The following is a 19,342-nucleotide window of genomic DNA, read 5'->3' on the forward strand; positions in this document are numbered from 1 at the left end:
GGGATGAGCTGATACCAAGCTGGTGAAGTTTGGCGAACATCTTGGAGGGGATCACAGTATTGAATGCCGAACTAAAGTCAATAAACAGCATTCTGACGTAAGAGTCGGGGCTGTCCAGGTGGGTCAGGGCAGAATGAAGTGCCGTGGAGATGGCGTCCTCTGTAGACCTGTTGGTGCGATAGGCAAATTGATGGGAGTCCAGGGTAGTGGGCAGACAGGATTTCAGATGTGATAGAACCAGTCTCTCAAAGCACTTTGCAATGATGGGGGTGAGTGCAACTGGGCAGAAGTCATTCAGGCCCGTGGCAGTGGAATGCTTCGGCACTGGCATGATGGTGGCGATCTTGAAGATTGTGGGGACAGCTGCCTGGGCCAGGGACAGATTGAAAGTGTCTGTGAAGACCCTGGCAAACTGCCCTGCACAGACTCTGAGCACACGGCCAGGTATTCCATCAGGACCAGCTGCCTTCCGTACATTCACCCTGCTCAGGGTGGCACAAACATCGGAGGTGGAAAGTGAGAGAGGCAGTTCACCAGGTGGGAGATCCGCTATGAGGGTGACCTCCTTTTTCCCTCAGTCAAAGTGAGCGTAGAAGTAATTGAGCTCATCAGGGAGGGAAATAGAGCTGGAAGGGGGCACAGTACTAGGTGGTTTGAAGTCTGTAATGACCTGTATGCCATGCCACATGCACCGGGGGTCCAAGGAGTTGAAATGCTCCTTGATCCTCTGTTTGTACGTGTGTTTAGCCTGAGAGATTCCCCTCCTCAGGTTGGCCCTGGCTGAGCTGTAAGCCTCCCGGTCTCCAGACCTGAAGGCTGAATCTCTGGCTTTGAGTAGGAGGCGAACCTCTCTGTTCATCCATGGTTTCTGATTGGGGAAAACTTTTATTTGTTTTTGTGATGTCACTCAATCTACACACTTGTTGATGTGCTCAAGGACAGAGTTGGTATACAAGTCAATGTTAATCTGAGAGTCTGTGCTGGCATGGGCAGCAAACGCACTCCAGTCTGTGTGCTGGAATTGGTGCTGAAGAGCAGAGTCAGCACCCTCCAGCCAGATCTTAATAGTCTTCATTGTGGGTTTCACACATTTAATGACCAGGCTACACTTGGGAAGCAGAAACAGTGAAAGATGGTCGGACTGTCCCAGGTGGGGGAGGGTAGTGGCTTTGTAAGCTTCAGCCACATTTGTGTAGACATGATATAAGGTTTTATTTCCCCTTGTGGTGCATGATACATTTTAGAAGCACAGTACGTAGGTTACAATGATTAAAGTCCCCAGTGACAATCAAAGCTCCGTCTGGATGCAATCTCTGCAGCTTGCTAATAGCGGCACTGAGGTCTTTCATGGCAACTTTAACATTAGCATCCGGTGGAACATAGACTGCGACAACAATGATGCATGTAAACTCTCGGGGTTGATGAAAAGGTCTGCACTTAATAATCAGGTATTCCAGATCTGCAGAGCAATAAGTGTCAGTAATGGTAGAGTTAGTGCACCATGATCGATTCACGTAGATGCATAAACTGCCTCCTCTACCTTTACCTGTCGCTGTTGCAGCTCCGTCAGCCCTGAAGACCGTGCGCCCTTCCAGTTCCACCACGATTTTTAGGACATCACTGTTTAGCTACAACTCTGTAAAAAACATGATGTTGCAATCCATAAGCCTTCTTTGTGTGAGGGTCCAAGTCCTTAGTTCGTCCAGCTTGTTCATCAGAGACCGAACATTGGCGAGGAAGATGCTAGGTAGCGCTGGCCGGTGTGGATTTAGCCTTAGCCTAGCACGCAGACCTCCACGCTTCCCCCATCTTTGTTTACAGTCTTGACGCCGGCGCCAGGCCCTTCCGGTCAGAGTGAGTTGAATGCAGATCCGCGGTGTCCTTACTAACTCTGGAGGTAGTTGGTCAAAGTTGAATGGGTAGTCCAAAATCGGTAGTTAATGACCAAAAGTGACTGTTTGCTGTAAGTGTAGTTCACATAGCCGAAACAAGCGAACACGCAGGAAGCAAGCAGATAAATTAACACTATTTTTTGAAATCTGAGAAAAACTTTGCAATCCTTTTTGATATTATTGGCTAGCTTACCTTCATATCTATTCCTATGGTGGTTGGGGTGGGGGGGGGAATGCAAACTAAGACCAAAAATTCACCTCCATTTCCCCACAGCAGTACTCTGGGAGTGATTGCGATTGAATTACTCAATCAACTGCATCATTATAGGAAACAGAACTTATGCAGAAAAATGCTGGAAACGCTCAGCATGTCAGGCCATATCTATGAGAAGATAAAGAGTTAACAGTGACCTTTAGTCAAAACTGGGAGGAAGACACAGAAGCTCCTTAGGCTGCAGGTAGGGAGGAGGGATACCTCTGCTCTGGTAAAACTGGGGTGACGACGTACCATAAGCTGCATACATTGTTATCTGGTCAACGAGTGAATGGCAGTTGTTAGAGGGTGGAAATGTAAACAAAAAAAGTGGGAGTTGTGAATTGTGGAGCAGGAGGACTAGCCCAGGCAGGTTAGACTGGAAAAGTCCCCACTCCAAAAAGAAAAATGATTCAGGGAAAAATAAAGAAGGGATGTTGAGTGCAAGATTGTTGTTGTGACACCATTTAGTCAGCCAATCTATCACGCTCCTTTATGCCTCCTTATCGCCATCTGAAATTCTACTAACAACAGTGGTGTCATCAGTGAACTTATAGAGTTTGAGCTGTGCCTAGCCGTACAGTCAGTTTTTAGGGTTAGGCTACACAGAACATTGCACAGAACACAGAGACTTGCACTATTGCAATGGCACATCTATATTGCTGGACAGTTTAGTGTTACATCATTGGAAATTATGATGTAGATGATTTAGACCAGACCACACTTTCATAGAATGATTTTCCCTCTAGTGAACAATAAAATAACAGTATCCCATTTACATCAGCTGTGAATTCACACTCTTTGATCATTGCTAATAGTCATAGTCATACTTTATTGATCCCGGGGAAAATTGGTTTTCATTACAGTTGCACCATAAATAATTAAATAGTAATAAAACCATAAATAGTTAAATAGTAATATGTAAATTATGCCAGGAAATAAGTCCAGGACCAGCCTATTAGTCCGGGGTGTCTGACCCTCCAAGGGAGGAGTTGTAAAGTTTGATGGCCACAGGCAGGAATGACTTCCTATGACGCTCAGTGTTGCATCTCGGTGGAATGAGTCTCTGGCTGAATGTACTCCTGTGCCCAACCAGTACATTATGTAGTGGATGGGAGACATTGTCCAAGATGGCATGCAACTTGGACAGCATCCTCTTTTCAGACACCACCATCAGAGAGTCCAGTTCCATCCCCATAACATCACTGGCCTTATGAATAAGTTTGTTGATTCTGTTGGTGTCTGCTACCCTCAGCCTGCTGCCCCAGCACACAACAGCAAACATGATAGCACTGGCCACCACAGACTCATAAAACATCCTCAGCATCATCCGGCAGATATTAAAGGGCCTCAGTCTCCTCAGGAAATAGAGACGGCTCTGACCCTTCTAATTCGACCATCAAACCGTGAGAGTCACGCACTGAGCAATATTGACTAGTATTATCTGTTACAATCAGGGCTCTTTTATTTTGCACCTTAAATATGTTTTCAACCAGTCCCGATTATTGTAAATGTGACTTACTTCCCTGAGTATTTCCAAGCAGACAATTTTGTAACATTGCTACATACTTTAAAAAACTACCAAAAATATTCAGTGAAGAAATCAAAATAAATCATTGTGCAAAAACCTTTTGAAGCTAGAGGCAGATTTCATAGCACTGGTTACATACAATTAATCTCATGATCTGATTTTCTTTATCCTTACAGAGGGCAGGTCAAGTTATTGCGTGATTTCCACCTGAAAAACCTAGCACTCCACAGTTGAACTTTTGGTATTGTACATATTGGATTTGATCAGTGACCTTCACCTTCCTCCTAGCATAAGCTCAAAAGAGGGGAGGGTCTGCTGTTGTACAATTCCTCTCAGCAACTGAAGCCACTCATGTCTGCATGCAGCAGAACTGAGACAATAGTAAAGCATGGGGGAAACATTGTGCTGCACCAGACTATGGCCATCTTTGAAAGGAGTGACCCCAACCAAACCCTTGACATACAATGGGATCACCCATCGCAACACCCTGGGGGTTACCACTGACCAGAATGTCAACTGGAAGAGGCACACAGCATCGACTATCTCTTGTCTTCCAAGGATGCTACCTGACCCACAGAGTTCTTCTAGTGCTTTTTGCTCCAGATTCTAGCATCTGCATTCTCGTGACAGCTGCATTTAGAAGAGCTGGTCAGAAACTGTATTATGTGACTATTAACTTACCTCCTGATACCCCAAGTCCAAGGCACAAGGCAGGAGTGTGACAGAATATTTTTCATTGGCTGGATGAACTTGAGATGCCCAACAGCATCCAGTAACTTATCTGCCAGTGGCTGCATTGTGTACTACCTACACAAGGCAGCACAGGTATATTCACCAAAACCTGTGATCTCTACCACCAAGAAAAACAAGGGCCAATGGAACTCCATCACTGGCATGTTCCTTTGCAAGTTCCACACCATTCTAACTTGGAAACGTAACACCAATCTTCAGTGTTGTTGGGTCAAAATCCTGGAACTCACCACCCAACAGAAAATAACTTCAGGTGACTGTAGCAGTTCAAAAGCACTGCCTCATTATCACTTTCTCAAGGGCAATTACAGACGGGCACTAAATGAAGGTCTTGTCAATGACACCCTCATCTTATACAGTACATAAATAATATACCTGAAGGAAACAGGTCATCATTAAAAAAAGTACTTACTGTGATACCCAAGCGACAAGGTCCTCTGTTTTAAAGATTAGTTGACTAGTGTTGCTATCCTGCATGACCTGTTGATTAACCCGGCAGCGTATCCCTAGGTTGTGAGGATCTGTAACAGAGAAAATCTGGCTAAACTGGATATAAACACATCTTTATTCAAATCATGTGGAATGAGAAAATATTACAACGAACAAGGCAACAAGAATACATATAATTATTGGCCAGGTACAGCTTACCCTGTTCTTGTCTTTAGAAAAATCACTTAATAAGTACAAGCGAGCTGTCTTCAAACTGAATCTGAATTAGATTTTAAATTTACGGTTGATCGACTGCCTTAATCCCAATATCTTTCTTGTTGATGGAGCTACTCCCTGTTGCGACTCTTCTTAACTTTCCCTTTCTTCTGGTCAGTATTAGACATTCTACATTCTCACATTTCTAAAAACTAATTATACTTTAATATCCAATTAATTAAATAAAAATGTAACACAAAGACAAGCCACAGGTGATGGAGTGCCATTTCAGGATGGATGACTAATAACAACAGGCATTCTGGGCAATGGAGATGAAGATTTCAGACTCTTTTAAAACTCTTTACATATCTTCTGGATGGAGGAATTGGGGTGGTCAAATATTTTCCCCGCTGACAAAGACCAATGACTGCCCATAAATGTTTTGGCATAACGAAGGATGGAAAGATTTAATATAGTGCCTTAAAATTTTCCATGTGCAGTTCAAACTGTGATCACTGATTTTATCAGGCAAAGACAACCTTTTGCAGACATTCCAATGCCTTCAGCACCAATGTATGAGATAGTTCAAACAAAAACTACGAAAGCTGGCAGGGAGTCAATCTATAGCTGTAAGAAGTAAATACAGGTTCTGAGACCTTAGGTGCGATATAAACATGATTCAACATTAGCAAAATTCAACATTAGTTTGGCCTAAGGGTCAGTTTTCATGCTGTACAGCTCCTTGACCGATGGCTAATCAATTAGTCCTGACGAAGGGTCTCGGCCTGAAACGTCGACTGCACCTCTTCCTAGAGATGCTGCCTGACCTGCTGCGTTCACCAGCAACTTTTATGTGTGTTGCTTGAATTTCCAGTATCTGCAGAATTCCTGTTGTTTGCAGGTGACTATAGGTGGATTTATAACAAAAGTACTGGAAATACTCAGCAAGTCAGTCTGTATCTATGAGAAGGGAAACAGAGTTAAGATTTCAGATTGTCAGACTCTGCTAACTCTGTTTCTCACAGATTATGTCGGACTGGCGGAGTATTTCCAGCATTTTGTTTTTGTTTTAAACTTTAAGCATCTGCACTTCTTTTATTTTCACTGGAGGTTGATGTTGGAAACAGAAAATATATTGGAATCGTAAGTATATATTAAAAAGGCCATACATACTAAGTTACTGATGAAACAGAATGAGCAGACTCGGGAAGGATAATGGTTTTTATATCCCTGGCTTGCAAAAGGTCATTGACCCTACCATGATAGACATAAAAATCTGGGAGAAAGCAGAATGAGAAATACATTAGCTGCAAAATCTATTAGAGGGTAAAAAAACTTATGGAACTTAACAATTCTGGGAAAACATTTATTCATATTTAGTTAAATAATTATAGCTCAAGAACTGAAAATACAATACATGGCTAGAATGAATAAACAGAATGTGAGGAGATGGAATTGCTTTTAGTGGTGCTGTGAAAGGAATGTTGGTTGAGAGTGAAAAATTCAATGTTCTTTAAGGTGGAAATGAAAAGTTTATAAATTCATAATGTTTACTTTTCATGGCAAACAATGCTATAATGATTTAATAATGCAATCAAAGATTTTTAATCATTGTATCTTACTTTTTAAGCAGGCATTTCTATGTTCTAGTCAAAGTTCAAAGTAAACATTATCAAAGTACAGATATGTCACCATATACAACCCTGAGATTAATTTTCTTGCGGGCATACTCAATAAATCAATAATAGAATAATAACCATAATAGAATCAATGAAAGGCTGCACCACATTGGATGTTCAACCAGTGTGAAAAAGGCAACAAATTGTGTAAATACAAAAAGAAAAAAAAAATAAGCAATAATTATCTAGAACATGAGATGAAGAGGTCTTGAAAGTGAATCGAAATGTTCTATTCAAAAACAAGAGAAAATCTGCAGATGCTGGAAAACCAAGCACAACACACAAAATGCTGGAGGAACTCAGCAGGCCATGCAGCATCTATGGAAGAGTACAGATGACAATTTCAGGCCGAGACCCTTCAGCAGGACTGGAGAAAAAAAGACGAGCAGTAGAGTTAAAAGGTGGGGGGAGGGGAGGAAGAAACACAAAGTAGTAGGTGAAACTGGAAGGGGGAAGGGTGAAGTAAAGAGCTAGGAAGTTGATTCGTGAAAGAGACACACAGCTGGAGAAGGGGGAATCTGAGAGATGAGGACAGATGGCCATTACTAGAAGTTTAAGGAATCAATGTTCATGCTATCCAACTTCCACCTACCTCAAATTTACCTGTTCCATTTCTGACACCTCCCTCCACTTTCTCAATCTCTCTATCTTCATCTCTAGAGAAGCTAATCTTCTGGTGTCTATTATAAACCCACAGACTCTTACAGATACCTGGACTCTACCTCCTCCCATCCTGTTACTTGTAAAAATGCCATCCTCTTCTTTTAATCCTCTGTCTCTGCCGCATTTGCTCACAGGATGATGCTTTTTATTCCACAGCAAAGGAGATATCCTCCTTCTTCAAAGAAAGGGACCTTCTTATCCTCCACCCTCAATGATGCCCTCAACCGCATCTCTTCCATTTCATGCATGTATGCTCTCATCCCATCCTCCCGCCACTCTACCAGGGATAGGGCTCCTCTTGTCCTCACCTACAACCCACCAGCCTTCACATCCAACAATTAATTCTCCACAACTTCCGCCATCTCCAAAGGGATCCCACCACCAAGCACATCTTTCCCTCCCTCTAACTTTCTGCTTTCCAAAGGGATTGCTCTGTACGTGACTCCCTTGTCCATTTGTTCTTCCCCATTGATCTCCTGGCACATCCTTGCAAGTGGAACAAATGCTACACCTGCTCCTACATCTCCTCCCTCAGGGCCCTAAACAGTCCTTCCAGGTGAGGCATCACTTCACCTGTGAGTCTGTCGGGGTCATCTACTCCCAGAATGGCCTCCTCTATGTCAGTGAGACCCAATGTAGATTGGAAGACTGCTTCACTGAGAACCTATTCTCTGTCCGCCAGAAAAAGTGGGATCTCCCACGGGCCACTCATTTTAATTCCACTTCCCATTCCCATTCCAATATATCTATCTATATATATATATATATATCCTGTCGTGATGAGGCCACACTCATGTTGGAGGAACAACACCTTATATTTTGTCTGAGTCGCCTCCAACCTGATTTCATGGTCATCGATATCTCGAACTTCCGGTAATGGCCCCCCCACCACCTTCACCATTCCCCATCCCCTTTTCCCTCTCTGATCTTATCTCCTTGCCTGCCCATCACCTCCCTCTGGTGCTCCTCCCCCTTTTCCTTCTTCCATGGCCTTCTATTCTCTCCTATCAGACTCCCCTTTCTCCAGTCGTATATCTCTTTCACCAATCAACTTCCCAGCTCTTTACTTCAACTCTCCCCTTCCCGGCTTCACCTATCACCTTGTGTTTCTCCCTCCCTTCCACCCATCTTTTAACTCTAGTCCTCATCTATCTCCAGTCCTGCTGACTGTACTCTTTCCCATAGATGCTGCCTGGCCTGCTGAGTTCCTCCAGCATTCTGTGTGTGTTGATTGAAATGTTCTATTACAATCTAACATTGGGAATCTGGACTCTTAGATTGAGTGTGTACCAAACACCAAATGAGATAACTAGGCTAGAATGGCAAGTCTGGAACTGAGTGAGAGATCAGATGCACATCATCTCAATTCCACCACATTCAAACATCTATGCTGCAGAGTGCAGGCATGAAAGTCCATAACAATGCACCGTCAGGCAATGCAACTAGCTAGCAGTTTTGGTCCATTTAGCAAAAAGGTAATAATGTAAGAGTGAGTCAGAAGCATATTTGTTTTTTGCTAATACAAGGTTGCTGGAGAATGAAAGTGATAAACTGAGAAAAATGCTACAAGTGGAAGAATGCAAGATCTTGAAAACTGGTAGTGTTGCAGGAGATACAGAGAGATTATGATGGTATTTTGCAATCAGGGTGAGAATTTTTAAAACAGTAACAATATAGTGCTTGGGGTGGGAAAAAGCATTGGGTAATAGGCATGCAATGGTTATTTTTTTTCTGTGGTAGCACCAAAAAGATCTGGATGCATTGCTCTATAATACCTGAGACAGCATCTCGGGTGACAATGGCTGGGCCCAGAGGGCAAAACGTGTCAAATGTTTTACCCAGCAGCCACTGCTTGCCATTTCGCTTCATCTGCCAGTCTCGTGCACTGACATCGTGCGCTACCATGAACCCAGCCACATAGTTCTTTGCTTCTTCTTTCTGTGAAGAGGTATAACATATTTATTGCCATCTTCACGCTGAAATCACTGTAAATTATTTGAATCCCTTCAACTAGTTAATATTGGACCATATATAATTCAACTCTAACAGAAATCCTGTTAAATATTGAGATACTTATATTTCTGCATGATTCTATATTCACAGTCACCAATTCTATACTAGCTCTCAATGTGGCTGCCGATATTTATGACACAAACTTCCTAAATTCGGTCCAAGTTACTCTAATTCAGTGTTACTAATGCAACTGTTGCCTAACAGTATCTTCAGATTCAGTCTACTCTCCAGTTGTTTCCCCTCTGATACCTAGTGAGTATACAAAATAGCCTGGCGATATTCAGTGCTCAGCAGCATTTCTTCAATGCTTGCTTCATTCTGGGAGAGACTGACAAATAATGAATACTTAGTTTCTGGTCTTAAATTCAAACAGGTGAATTCTAGATACTGTCCCAAAAATTGGTTTTGAAGATGGAAGACCAGTTTTTGCAGCTTTGAGAGATTTTAAATTCCTTCAAATAGTAATAAATAAAAATGATAAAAGCAGAATGCCAGACTGGGTTAATGTGGTCTTTGGTAAGGCTTTTGACAATGTCCCACATTGCAGGTTAGTCCAGAAGGTTAATACACGAGGGATCTGAGGCAGATTGACAAAATGGATCCAAAAACTGGGTTATAGGAAGCAGAGGGCACTGATGGATGAGTGTTTTATGACTAGAAGTCTGTAACAGTGGTATACTGCAGAAATCAGTGCTGGGACTATTGTTCTTTGTGATACTAGGATAATAAAGGTGTAGAGGACAAATTAGATTAGTGTAGATAGGCACTGTTGTCAGCATTGACGAAGTGGGCTCAGAGGGCCTGGTCCTGGGATGAATGATTTGATGGTTCAATAACATTCAATTTTTTAAAACCCACAAAGTGTGTGTCAACTAACCATAATCTTTTGCTCTAATTCATACTCTTCAGTGCTTATCTGTTTTGTGGATTCCTGCACTCATCTGTTGACCAAGGTCATCGAATAACACACCAGACATTTCACTGATCCACTGAACCCAGTTCTCATAATTCCTCGCACCAGCACATCATTCCCCAAAAGAAAGGCCCCCAAGTGCGGACCCACTGCCTTAATCAGTAGAAGGTACTTTCTGATCCCAGTGAATCATGCAGAAGAGGCCTAGCGGTGCTGTTTATCCATAGTCAGAAACTCATGGATCAAGACTTTCTGCAACATCAGTGTAGCAGGGAAAAAAGCTATTTGACTCAAAGAAAATTATCCTGAAATACAGTGCCTTCTTTTTATGGATGTTAAAGGTTCTTTGAATTGAGCAATCCCGCAGGATTGTGAGTGCTTTGTTTCCACTCTGACTCTGTGGGTTTGTGAACTACTGATGGAGTGTGTATATGGTTTGCTTGTTACACAGAGTCTCTGTAGGCTCCTGATGCATGGTCTCCGGGTTCTCAGTCTAATTCCAAATGTTCCTCCTCTACTTGAAACAGTCATAGATCAGGGATTTTCAGGAATCAAGAGTGGCTGTTGCATTTCTTCAAGGAGACTTTGACCATATCCTGGATCTTCCCCTCAGTTCACCTCCCATGTTGATCCCCAAATACCCCTCCCCTGAATTTAGTGAAGGTCTGTCTTTGACCACACTCAGAGACCGAACTTCAAGCCAATGTTGATGTTTTGATCAAAGCATATAAGAAAGGGTGGGCCTTATAATCAACGTCTGCAGTGCAGGGGTCCTTTACCAATCTTCCCCTGAATGTACCACACTAGTAAAGGCATCCGTTAGTCTTGTGAGACCATGGATCTGCGCCTGGAAAGTCTTCACTCTCCAGGGCGCAGTCCTGGGCAAGGTTGGATGGAAGACCAGCAGTTGCCCATGCTGCAGGTCTCCCCTCTCCACGACACCAATGTTGTCCAAGGGAAGGGCATTAGGACCCATACAGCTTGGCACCAGTGTCGTCACAGAGCAATGTGTGATTAAGTGCCTTGCTCAAGAACACAACACGTTGCCTCGGCTGGGGCTCGAACTCACGACCTTCAGGTCGCTAGTCCAATGCCTTAACCACTTGGCCACGTGCCCATACTACCCTCCAATAAAAAGTTTCATGACGAAACCTGGGAAAACATAGACTACTTTCAATATCTCAGAGTCACGTCTCAGTGAAGACAGGCATCAGTGATGATATTCAATGCAGCATGATGTGTACCATTTACAGATAACACTCACACCTTATCAAGGGCACACTTTAACATGTCCCTCTTTCCTCTCAATGACAAATACCATCTCTATCTTCTACTGCAAAATTGCCCATAAACAGTATTGTACTTTTAAAATAATCCTTATGTTTCTGGGACCTCTGGAGTCTCAATAAGTCTTTCTTTTGCCCAAATATTTACACAGTCAAGCTTTTGTATTTCACAGTGTGTTGGAATGGACCCTCCTGTCCTTACGTCAACAGTTTATACTATATATTAACGGCGGGTAGTGAGAATATATTGTTTGATCCCAATGGACTCTCTTCCCCCAAGTGCAGAATCAGAAAAACTGAACTTGCAGTACATTAACCGGAATAATAGTTGCCACAGATAATCTGTAAACCCTGGCTTGCTAGCTGGTCTGCACCCAGACATGAACAAACCTCAATGTGCTTGCCTTTCTTCCCAATGACAAACGCCAGCTCCACCTCCCAGTCCAACTCCTGAAAGAATACAAATGAGAACTGTTGTTAAGTACTGCCACAATAAGCACTAATTTCTGTCAGCATCACTGAAAATCACACCCTGTTTTCTGTCAAGAACTACAGCTTAACTTTTCAGGTGGCTGCTTCACCAGAATAAATTTAGAGCAATCTTTGTCAAATGCAAACATCTCACATTAAAAGTATCCCTTCTTGAATCTAATTGGGCCAAGGTAGAACTTTTGATGGACAATAATTTAAACTCACTCCACCAGCAAACCAGTAGGACTTTGACTCCTTCCTCCCATGAATTTCCCTCTAGTTATAAAAGATCCCTAAACTATAGAAAAAACATACTTACATTACTCTCTTTAGGGTGGATGATGTCACTGTAAGGCCCTACTATAGAACTACCAAACTTGCTGAATATAACAGGCTCCTTAGGGATTGGGACATTCTGCTCCAGGCAGTGATCCATGTAGTTCATCCCAACACACACCACTTTGTCTGGGTTTGTTATAGGTGACAAAAGTTCTATCTCAGAAAGACAACGTGCATGGTTTCCACAATCCAGGGCTCTGGTAACACAATAAAAATTCTGATAAATTATACAATTGACAGTTATTCACATTGAACAACAGCATCACACATTCAGTATAAATATATAAACATCTATTGACTCCATATAATAATTCTTTTTCTGCAATTTATTTCATCATCAAAGACCATCTTGAGATTTGTCACTGTTTTAATACAGCCAATGGTTACAGCCAATTTACATGTCGCAAAACTCAAGAATCAGAGATGTGACCACGACCAGATAATCTCCTGGTCTAGATTTGTCCTGTGGTGTCTCTTAGTGTCACCTGATAATCTGTTTTCCATGCAATAGTAATTTTAGCAGTGGCTACAGAGGCATGGAGTTGTTCGTAATGAAACCAGGAGCTGGATGAGGAAAATTTAAAATGACACTGCAAACAGGCGTAACACCCTGGGAAAGGTTTCACTGCTAACGTGATGGTCTTTCTGTGGAAACCATGTTTGCATTATGGTTAGAGGTAATGGGTGCTTTAGAATGTGAGCCATCCAATGTGTTTTTGTGTTCTGTGCCTGACACTGATGAGAGCTGGGTACTTTTGTTCAGCGGGAGATGAAGGGTGAAGACGCTGGAGAGAACCAGTCGTAGGATTCGACCTGGTGGGGGATCGTGATTCGATAGAGCAAACTGCCAGGGTCCACTGACGATGGGTGATTACGTATGACCTTCGGAAGAGTTCAGCTCCAACTTGTGCACATCTGACTGTTTAATTATAGTGGGCCCCTTTTGTTTTTTTTACTTTACTCTACTAACCCTTTAGTTAAGATTCATAAATACAATTCCTTCAATCGTATGCAGTGTGCTGTCTGTTATTTTTGACACCGAGTTGTAACATAGTCATAGTCATACTTTATTGATCCCGAGGGAAATTGGTAACAGGGCAGCAGATTACACAGCATCCACACATACTGGGGTTTGGGGAGGGAGAGCCATCTCAATCTCACGGGTTCAGCGGGACTAGAGTGTGTGTTCCCTAGATTTACGCAGCCAAGGAAACCAGCGAGGTTTCACAGGATATATGAAGCAGGAACGTGTGTACCTAGAATGAGCTGAGGCCCTCTGTTGGTCCGGTTGACCATGGATGTTGCATCCCATGAGTCTATGTGATATGCAAGCCAGGGCAGTACAATATGGAGAGCGAGCTGTTGCTCCTGTAGCAGGCTCCCCCTCTCCACGCAGCTGATGAATCCAAAGGAACAAAGAGACTGATACAGTTTGTCACCAGTGGCATTGGGCATTGCAGGAGTTGCCAGTCAGTGTTGAACTCAATGCAGAACTGCCTTAGGGACTCCAGTTCTGGACTCATCCTCGAAGTTTACTCCAGAAGCCTTCCCCATGTGTGGGTATAGCTAGCTGCAAAGCAGTGGAGGTTTGAGATCAGAGTTTTCTTTCTTCTAGATGAGTTGGCAACCAAGGCTGATGAACCCCATTTGCCTGAAATGATTGGTTTTAAGGCGCTAGTAACCCGCCTCTGCCCGTTCTCCGGTCAGTAGAAGCTGTTGCACGGACTTAGTAACCACGTCACACGTGTGGGTCAGGAGCTGGACTTAGCTGTTAGAGGCTATATGATTTGCACAACATTGGAAGTATTTAATAGGTACTGGGAGCTTACCCCCACAATTCCACACCCTCCCCCTGCACCCCAGCTATAACAACCTTAAGGAACCACTGGAATGAGTAATGACAAATGAAATGTGTCATCTAAATCATTTGTTATTTCCTTCGTATTTCTTTTAGTGAATTTCGTTCTCATCAAATCGACTGTGTCAGTGCTGGGAAGCTATATATATCAGCATGAATCAAATATCTCCAGGTTTGCTAGTAACTGTCATCTACTTCCACTGGAGTGTAAGGGAAAGCTAACAGGGGTTTCAGGCTAGTGCAGACTTGTTGCACTAATTTCATACAGCCATTATAGTTGAGGTTCTAAGATCATGTTGCTGCCTGCAGACCCCTAGCCCACATTATCATTTAGAAAGTCTGAACTCAAACAGCCAACTATGAAGGTTGCCATAGAAAACTCTTTTTCTCCAGTGTACTGAAATTGAGGATGACTTGCTTCTGTTCTCCACACTATAAAAAGGATGTGACTGCATTAGGGGGTGCAGGGGGCGCACAGGAGATTTGCAGGATGTTTAGCTGATTGGAGCGATAGAAGAGACTGAATAGGTTGGGCTTGTTTTCCCTGGAGTGAAGAAGGCTAAGGGATGATCTGATTGAGGCATAGAGTGCAGCAGTTGATTGAAGTAATATAAAATTGTGAGAAGGATACAGAGGGCAGATGGTAAAAATCTCGTACATGTGGTGAGCATGTATGTTTATCACAAGAGGCAGGAGGTTTAGAGGGGACCTGAGCAGTATTTTTTTCTTATAAAAGGTGGTTGGAGTATGCAACATGTTACCTTAAGAGAAAGATATTCTCATGATATTTAAAAAACATCTCAACAAATATCAATCCTCAGCCATTGAAATCTATGGACCTGCTCCGGATAAATAGGATTAGCTAGGACATGTATAATGGATGGCATGGGCATGGTGGGAAGAAGGAATATTTCCAGGCTGTACCAGTCTATGACTCTCTGAGTTTTTTGGGTTCTGAGCAGACCAATAACTTTTCCTCATTTGGGTTAGGATGTGGCTGATGGGCCAGGCAGATGAATAGTGTTTATAATCTCGGAGAAGGCATGCTAGTGGCTCCACTTCAAAATCAGAATCAGGTTTAATATCACTGGCATATGTTGTGACATTTGTTATTTTGCACATTACAATGCATAATAATAAAAAAACTATAAATTACAATAATAAATATGTATATGAATTAAACTAGGATATTAAAAAAGCAAAAAAAGGTGAGGTAGTGTCATTAGAAGTTCGACATTTAGTATGTCACCAAAGACTATAGCAAATTCCTACAGATATAACAGATGTATGGTGGAGAGCATTCTGAATGGAATGATTCACAATCTGGTATGGAGTTTCCAAAGCATAGGATTACAAGAAGCTTCAGAAAGTTGTAGTCTCAACCAGTTCCATCACGGGCACAACCATCTGCACTATCAAAGTCATCACCGAGAGGGGTATATCCATCACCAAAGACCCTCACCATCATGCCCTGTCCTCATAACTACCATCAGGAAAGACCCACAAACAACCTTTTAAGAACAGTTTCTTCCTCTATGCCATCAGATTTCTGAACAGTCCATGAACTTATGAATACATCGTCATTTGTTCTTTGCATTATTTATTGATTTTGTAACTTACAGTAACTTTTATGCCTTGTACTGTACTACTACCTAAAAACAATTTCATGGCATATGTTTGTGATAGTAAACACAATTCTGATTCTGATTTGGTGGATATGTTCCACTCTAGAATGTTTGTTATATGCCAGGATACAGCTTACTGACCTAAGCTCAGAATTTAATATAATCATCCCCCAGAAGCTGGTGGGTAAGCTGTCCTCGTTGGATCTCAACACTTCTCTCTGTAACTGGATCCTGGATTTCTTGATAGAAAGGCCAGTCAGTCCCTGTTGGCAGAAACATCTCTAGCTCCATCACAATGAGCACCGATGCTCCCCAGAGCTGCATGCTCAGCCCACTGCTGTTCATGCCGCTGACGCATGACTGCACTGCTAGATCCAATTCAAATTGTTCAATGATAACACAACAGTGGTTGGCCTCACCAACAACAATGATGAGATGGCATACAGAGAGGAGGTAGAACGTCCGGTAGAATGGTGCAAGCACCATTCTTGACTGTTACGTGGACAACACCAAAGAAACAACTGTGCAACTTAGGAAGGTGCAGATTGAACATTTCTCATTGCAGGTACGTGGCTCCTCTGTGGAGAGAGTTAGCACCAAGTTTCTGGGAGTGCACATAACAGACGGTCTCACCTGGTCCCTCAACACCATTTCTTTGGTCAAGAAAGCACAGGAATGTCTCCACTTCTGAGGAGATTGAGTTGAGTGAGGCTCCCCTACCCCATTTTAACCAATTTTTACAGCAACACCATCAAGAGTGTCCTGACCAGCTACATCACCTTCTGGTATTGGAAATGCAAGGCATCTGACCACAAGTCCCCACGAAGGATTGTGTGAACCGCTGGGGGGATTGTTGGGGTCTCTCTTCCACCCATTAAAGATATTTATCAGAAGCAGCATGTATGCAGGGACCTTGGCATTGTCAATGATCCCTCCCATCCATCCAACAACCTCTTTGACCCCCTACCATCAGGCAGTAGGTACTGTAGCACCAGGACAAAAACTGTTAGGATGGGACATATCTTCTTCCCCCAGGCCATAAGACTACTGAACTCCCTGCAGTAGTGACCAGGCAGTGGACCAAGTTGGTAAGGAACCAAGGACTTGTAGATGTAGAGTGTAAGGCCCATCTTCTTGTATGCTTTGATGAGAGGGTTGATTTTATCTTGGAGCTCGCCATCCGAGTGTGCACAAGCACAAGTATCAGCTGCAAGCTGCAACTCAACTGCTGGGGCTTGGGTTCTGGAGTGTGGTCCTCACAGGTTGAACAGTTTCATTAGTTCTGAAGATCAGATCTGTTTGTCACTGAGGTGCAACATGCAGCGAGAAAGATTGAGAAGATCACTGGGGTAACGACACATCTATGTTTGACACCAGTCATCACTGAGATCAGATCGGTTATAGACCTGCTGGGAGGATCATGGAGCAAACGTAACTTGGAGATAAGTAACTAAATTTGAGGAATGTGCTCCACAGTGCCTCCTGATTTATGCAATCGGATGCCTTGTAGAGTGGCTGGAGCTGATCCTGCATTTTCCTTAGAGTTTTTGTGCAAGGAGATCCAACAAAGTTTGTAAAGTCTGTTAGAAGTTTGTACATTCTCTCCATGGCCATGTGGATTTCCTCATGATTTGAGGAAGAATTTCTTTAGCCTGAGGGTGGTGAATTTGTAGAATTCATTGCCACCTCTGTGGAGGCCAAGACATTGGGTGTATTTATGGCAGAGGTTGATTGGCAAGAGTTACTGGGAGAAAGCAGGAGAATGAAGTTGAAAAAAAAATCAGAGAAGATTGAAAGGAGGAGCAGACTCAATAGGCCAAATGGCCTAATTCTACTATAATTAATGGTTTATGGTAAGAGGTGCGTGTACTTTTCTGACATTGGTTTTGTTACATTACTGAAAATTATATCTAGTTTTCACCCTCTAATAAGCAGTGAACAGAATGAGCAAATACCTTCTTGCTGTTTCCATGGCAATGTCTCCCTTTTCCAAAAACTCCTTCATATTTCTGGGAAGGGAATTATCAAATAAATTCAGGTCAATTACATTTCCTCCGACCCTCTCCTGCACTCCCACTCTCATTCCACTTCGATCACCAACAGTCAGGAACTGGACAAGTCTCATCTTGCAGCCCTTGGATTCTGACAGATGCCTCACTTGGAGAGGACAAAGGTTCCACAGCCTGGTTCGGGCCAAACGGAGAATTGCAGTTGTTTTAGTGACAACCTGCATTATAACACTGAATATAGTAATTTAGTTAACTTGTTTGATCTTCATAAAAAAACATATTATTTCACAAACATATGTTAAACTTATTAAGATTGAAATTTAGTAGCAACCCTAGATCAAGCAGTTGAAAAAATATTGCAGCTATGGAGAGAATACTGTAAAAGTTTGCTTGAATTACGGAGTTTATTATTAACCAGAAATCATGTTTGAATACTGAAGAAATTCCACAGGGAGCTTCATACTGAGATGTATTTTCCATGAACTTTTATTTATCTACTTCACATGAAGCTTTCAACACCATTTTCTGCCTTTGCTTAAGCTACCTGCTTTTAATAACACAAATTGTTTTCACAATTACTTCAGTTTATCTGCTGATAATACATTTTATCAGTTTCTTAACTATTCTAATCCAAGTTTAACTGTACTCTGAAGCTCCACATTTTAAATTTCAGCTCATCCAAACCTAAATACTAAAAAGTTCCACTTACACACTTCCCTCAATGTAAATTTTTGATGTTCATATTTCTCCATGGCATGTATGCAAGTAGACTATTGGCCCATCAAGTCCATGCCAGCTCTCAAATTCCATCAGTTCTATATCCCCATAACCCTCACAGATCCCACACAAACATACTGACCCTCATTGATGGATGGGTCTCTCTCTCTCACTCACAGAAATACACAGAGCCTCACTGAGGGACAGGACAATGCTCAGGAGTTCCGCTCTGAAACTTTAACCTTCTGTGTACTCCTTTTAGAGATAGAAACAGAATTAGGCCATTCAGACTATCAAGTCTGCTCCAAATCATGGCTGGTTTATTATTTCTCTCAACCCCATTCTCCTGCCTTCTCCCCATAACCTTTGACACCCTTACTAATCAAGAGCCTATCAACCTCGGCTTTAAATCTACCCAATGACAAGACCTCCACAGCCGTCTGTGTCAACAAATTCCACAGATTCATTACCCTCTGACTAAAGAAATTCCTCCTCATCTCTGTTGTAAATACCCTCTATTCTGAGGCTGTGCTCTCATTGAAGCTTTGGACACTACCTCACTTTAAAAAAATACTGTATTTCTGTTTTCGCACGTTTAAAAAAATCTATTCAATATACGTAATTGATTTACTTTGTTTCTCTCTGTTAGATCATGTATTGCATTGAACTGCTGCAGCTAAGTTAACAATTTTCACGTC

At 42.4% G+C, this 19,342-nt stretch overlaps 1 protein-coding gene across 7 annotated transcripts in view; it reads right to left on the reverse strand.

The window, feature by feature from the left end:
- Positions 1-19,342, reverse strand: part of fahd2a (fumarylacetoacetate hydrolase domain containing 2A) — a 57,112-nt gene that overhangs the window by 20,344 nt on the left and 17,426 nt on the right. For 3 of the 7 annotated variants that reach the window (XM_063055286.1, XM_063055284.1, XM_063055285.1), the window contains exons 2-6: positions 17,874-18,158; positions 12,416-12,632; positions 12,016-12,075; positions 9,189-9,351; positions 4,839-4,947 (exon numbers count right to left, since the gene is read on the reverse strand). In XM_063055286.1, the coding sequence (XP_062911356.1) occupies positions 4,839-4,947; positions 9,189-9,351; positions 12,016-12,075; positions 12,416-12,632; positions 17,874-18,151 (827 nt within the window). In that variant the 5' untranslated portion in view covers positions 18,152-18,158. Of the gene's footprint in view, positions 1-4,838; positions 4,948-9,188; positions 9,352-12,015; positions 12,076-12,415; positions 12,633-17,873; positions 18,159-19,114; positions 19,131-19,342 lie in introns of those variants that run through there. The other 4 variants (XM_063055289.1, XM_063055288.1, XM_063055287.1 and 1 more) reach the window with 4 other exon arrangements.

The sequence above is a fragment of the Mobula hypostoma genome, chromosome 8, assembly GCF_963921235.1.
Source record: "Mobula hypostoma chromosome 8, sMobHyp1.1, whole genome shotgun sequence".
NCBI lineage: Eukaryota > Metazoa > Chordata > Chondrichthyes > Myliobatiformes > Myliobatidae > Mobula > Mobula hypostoma.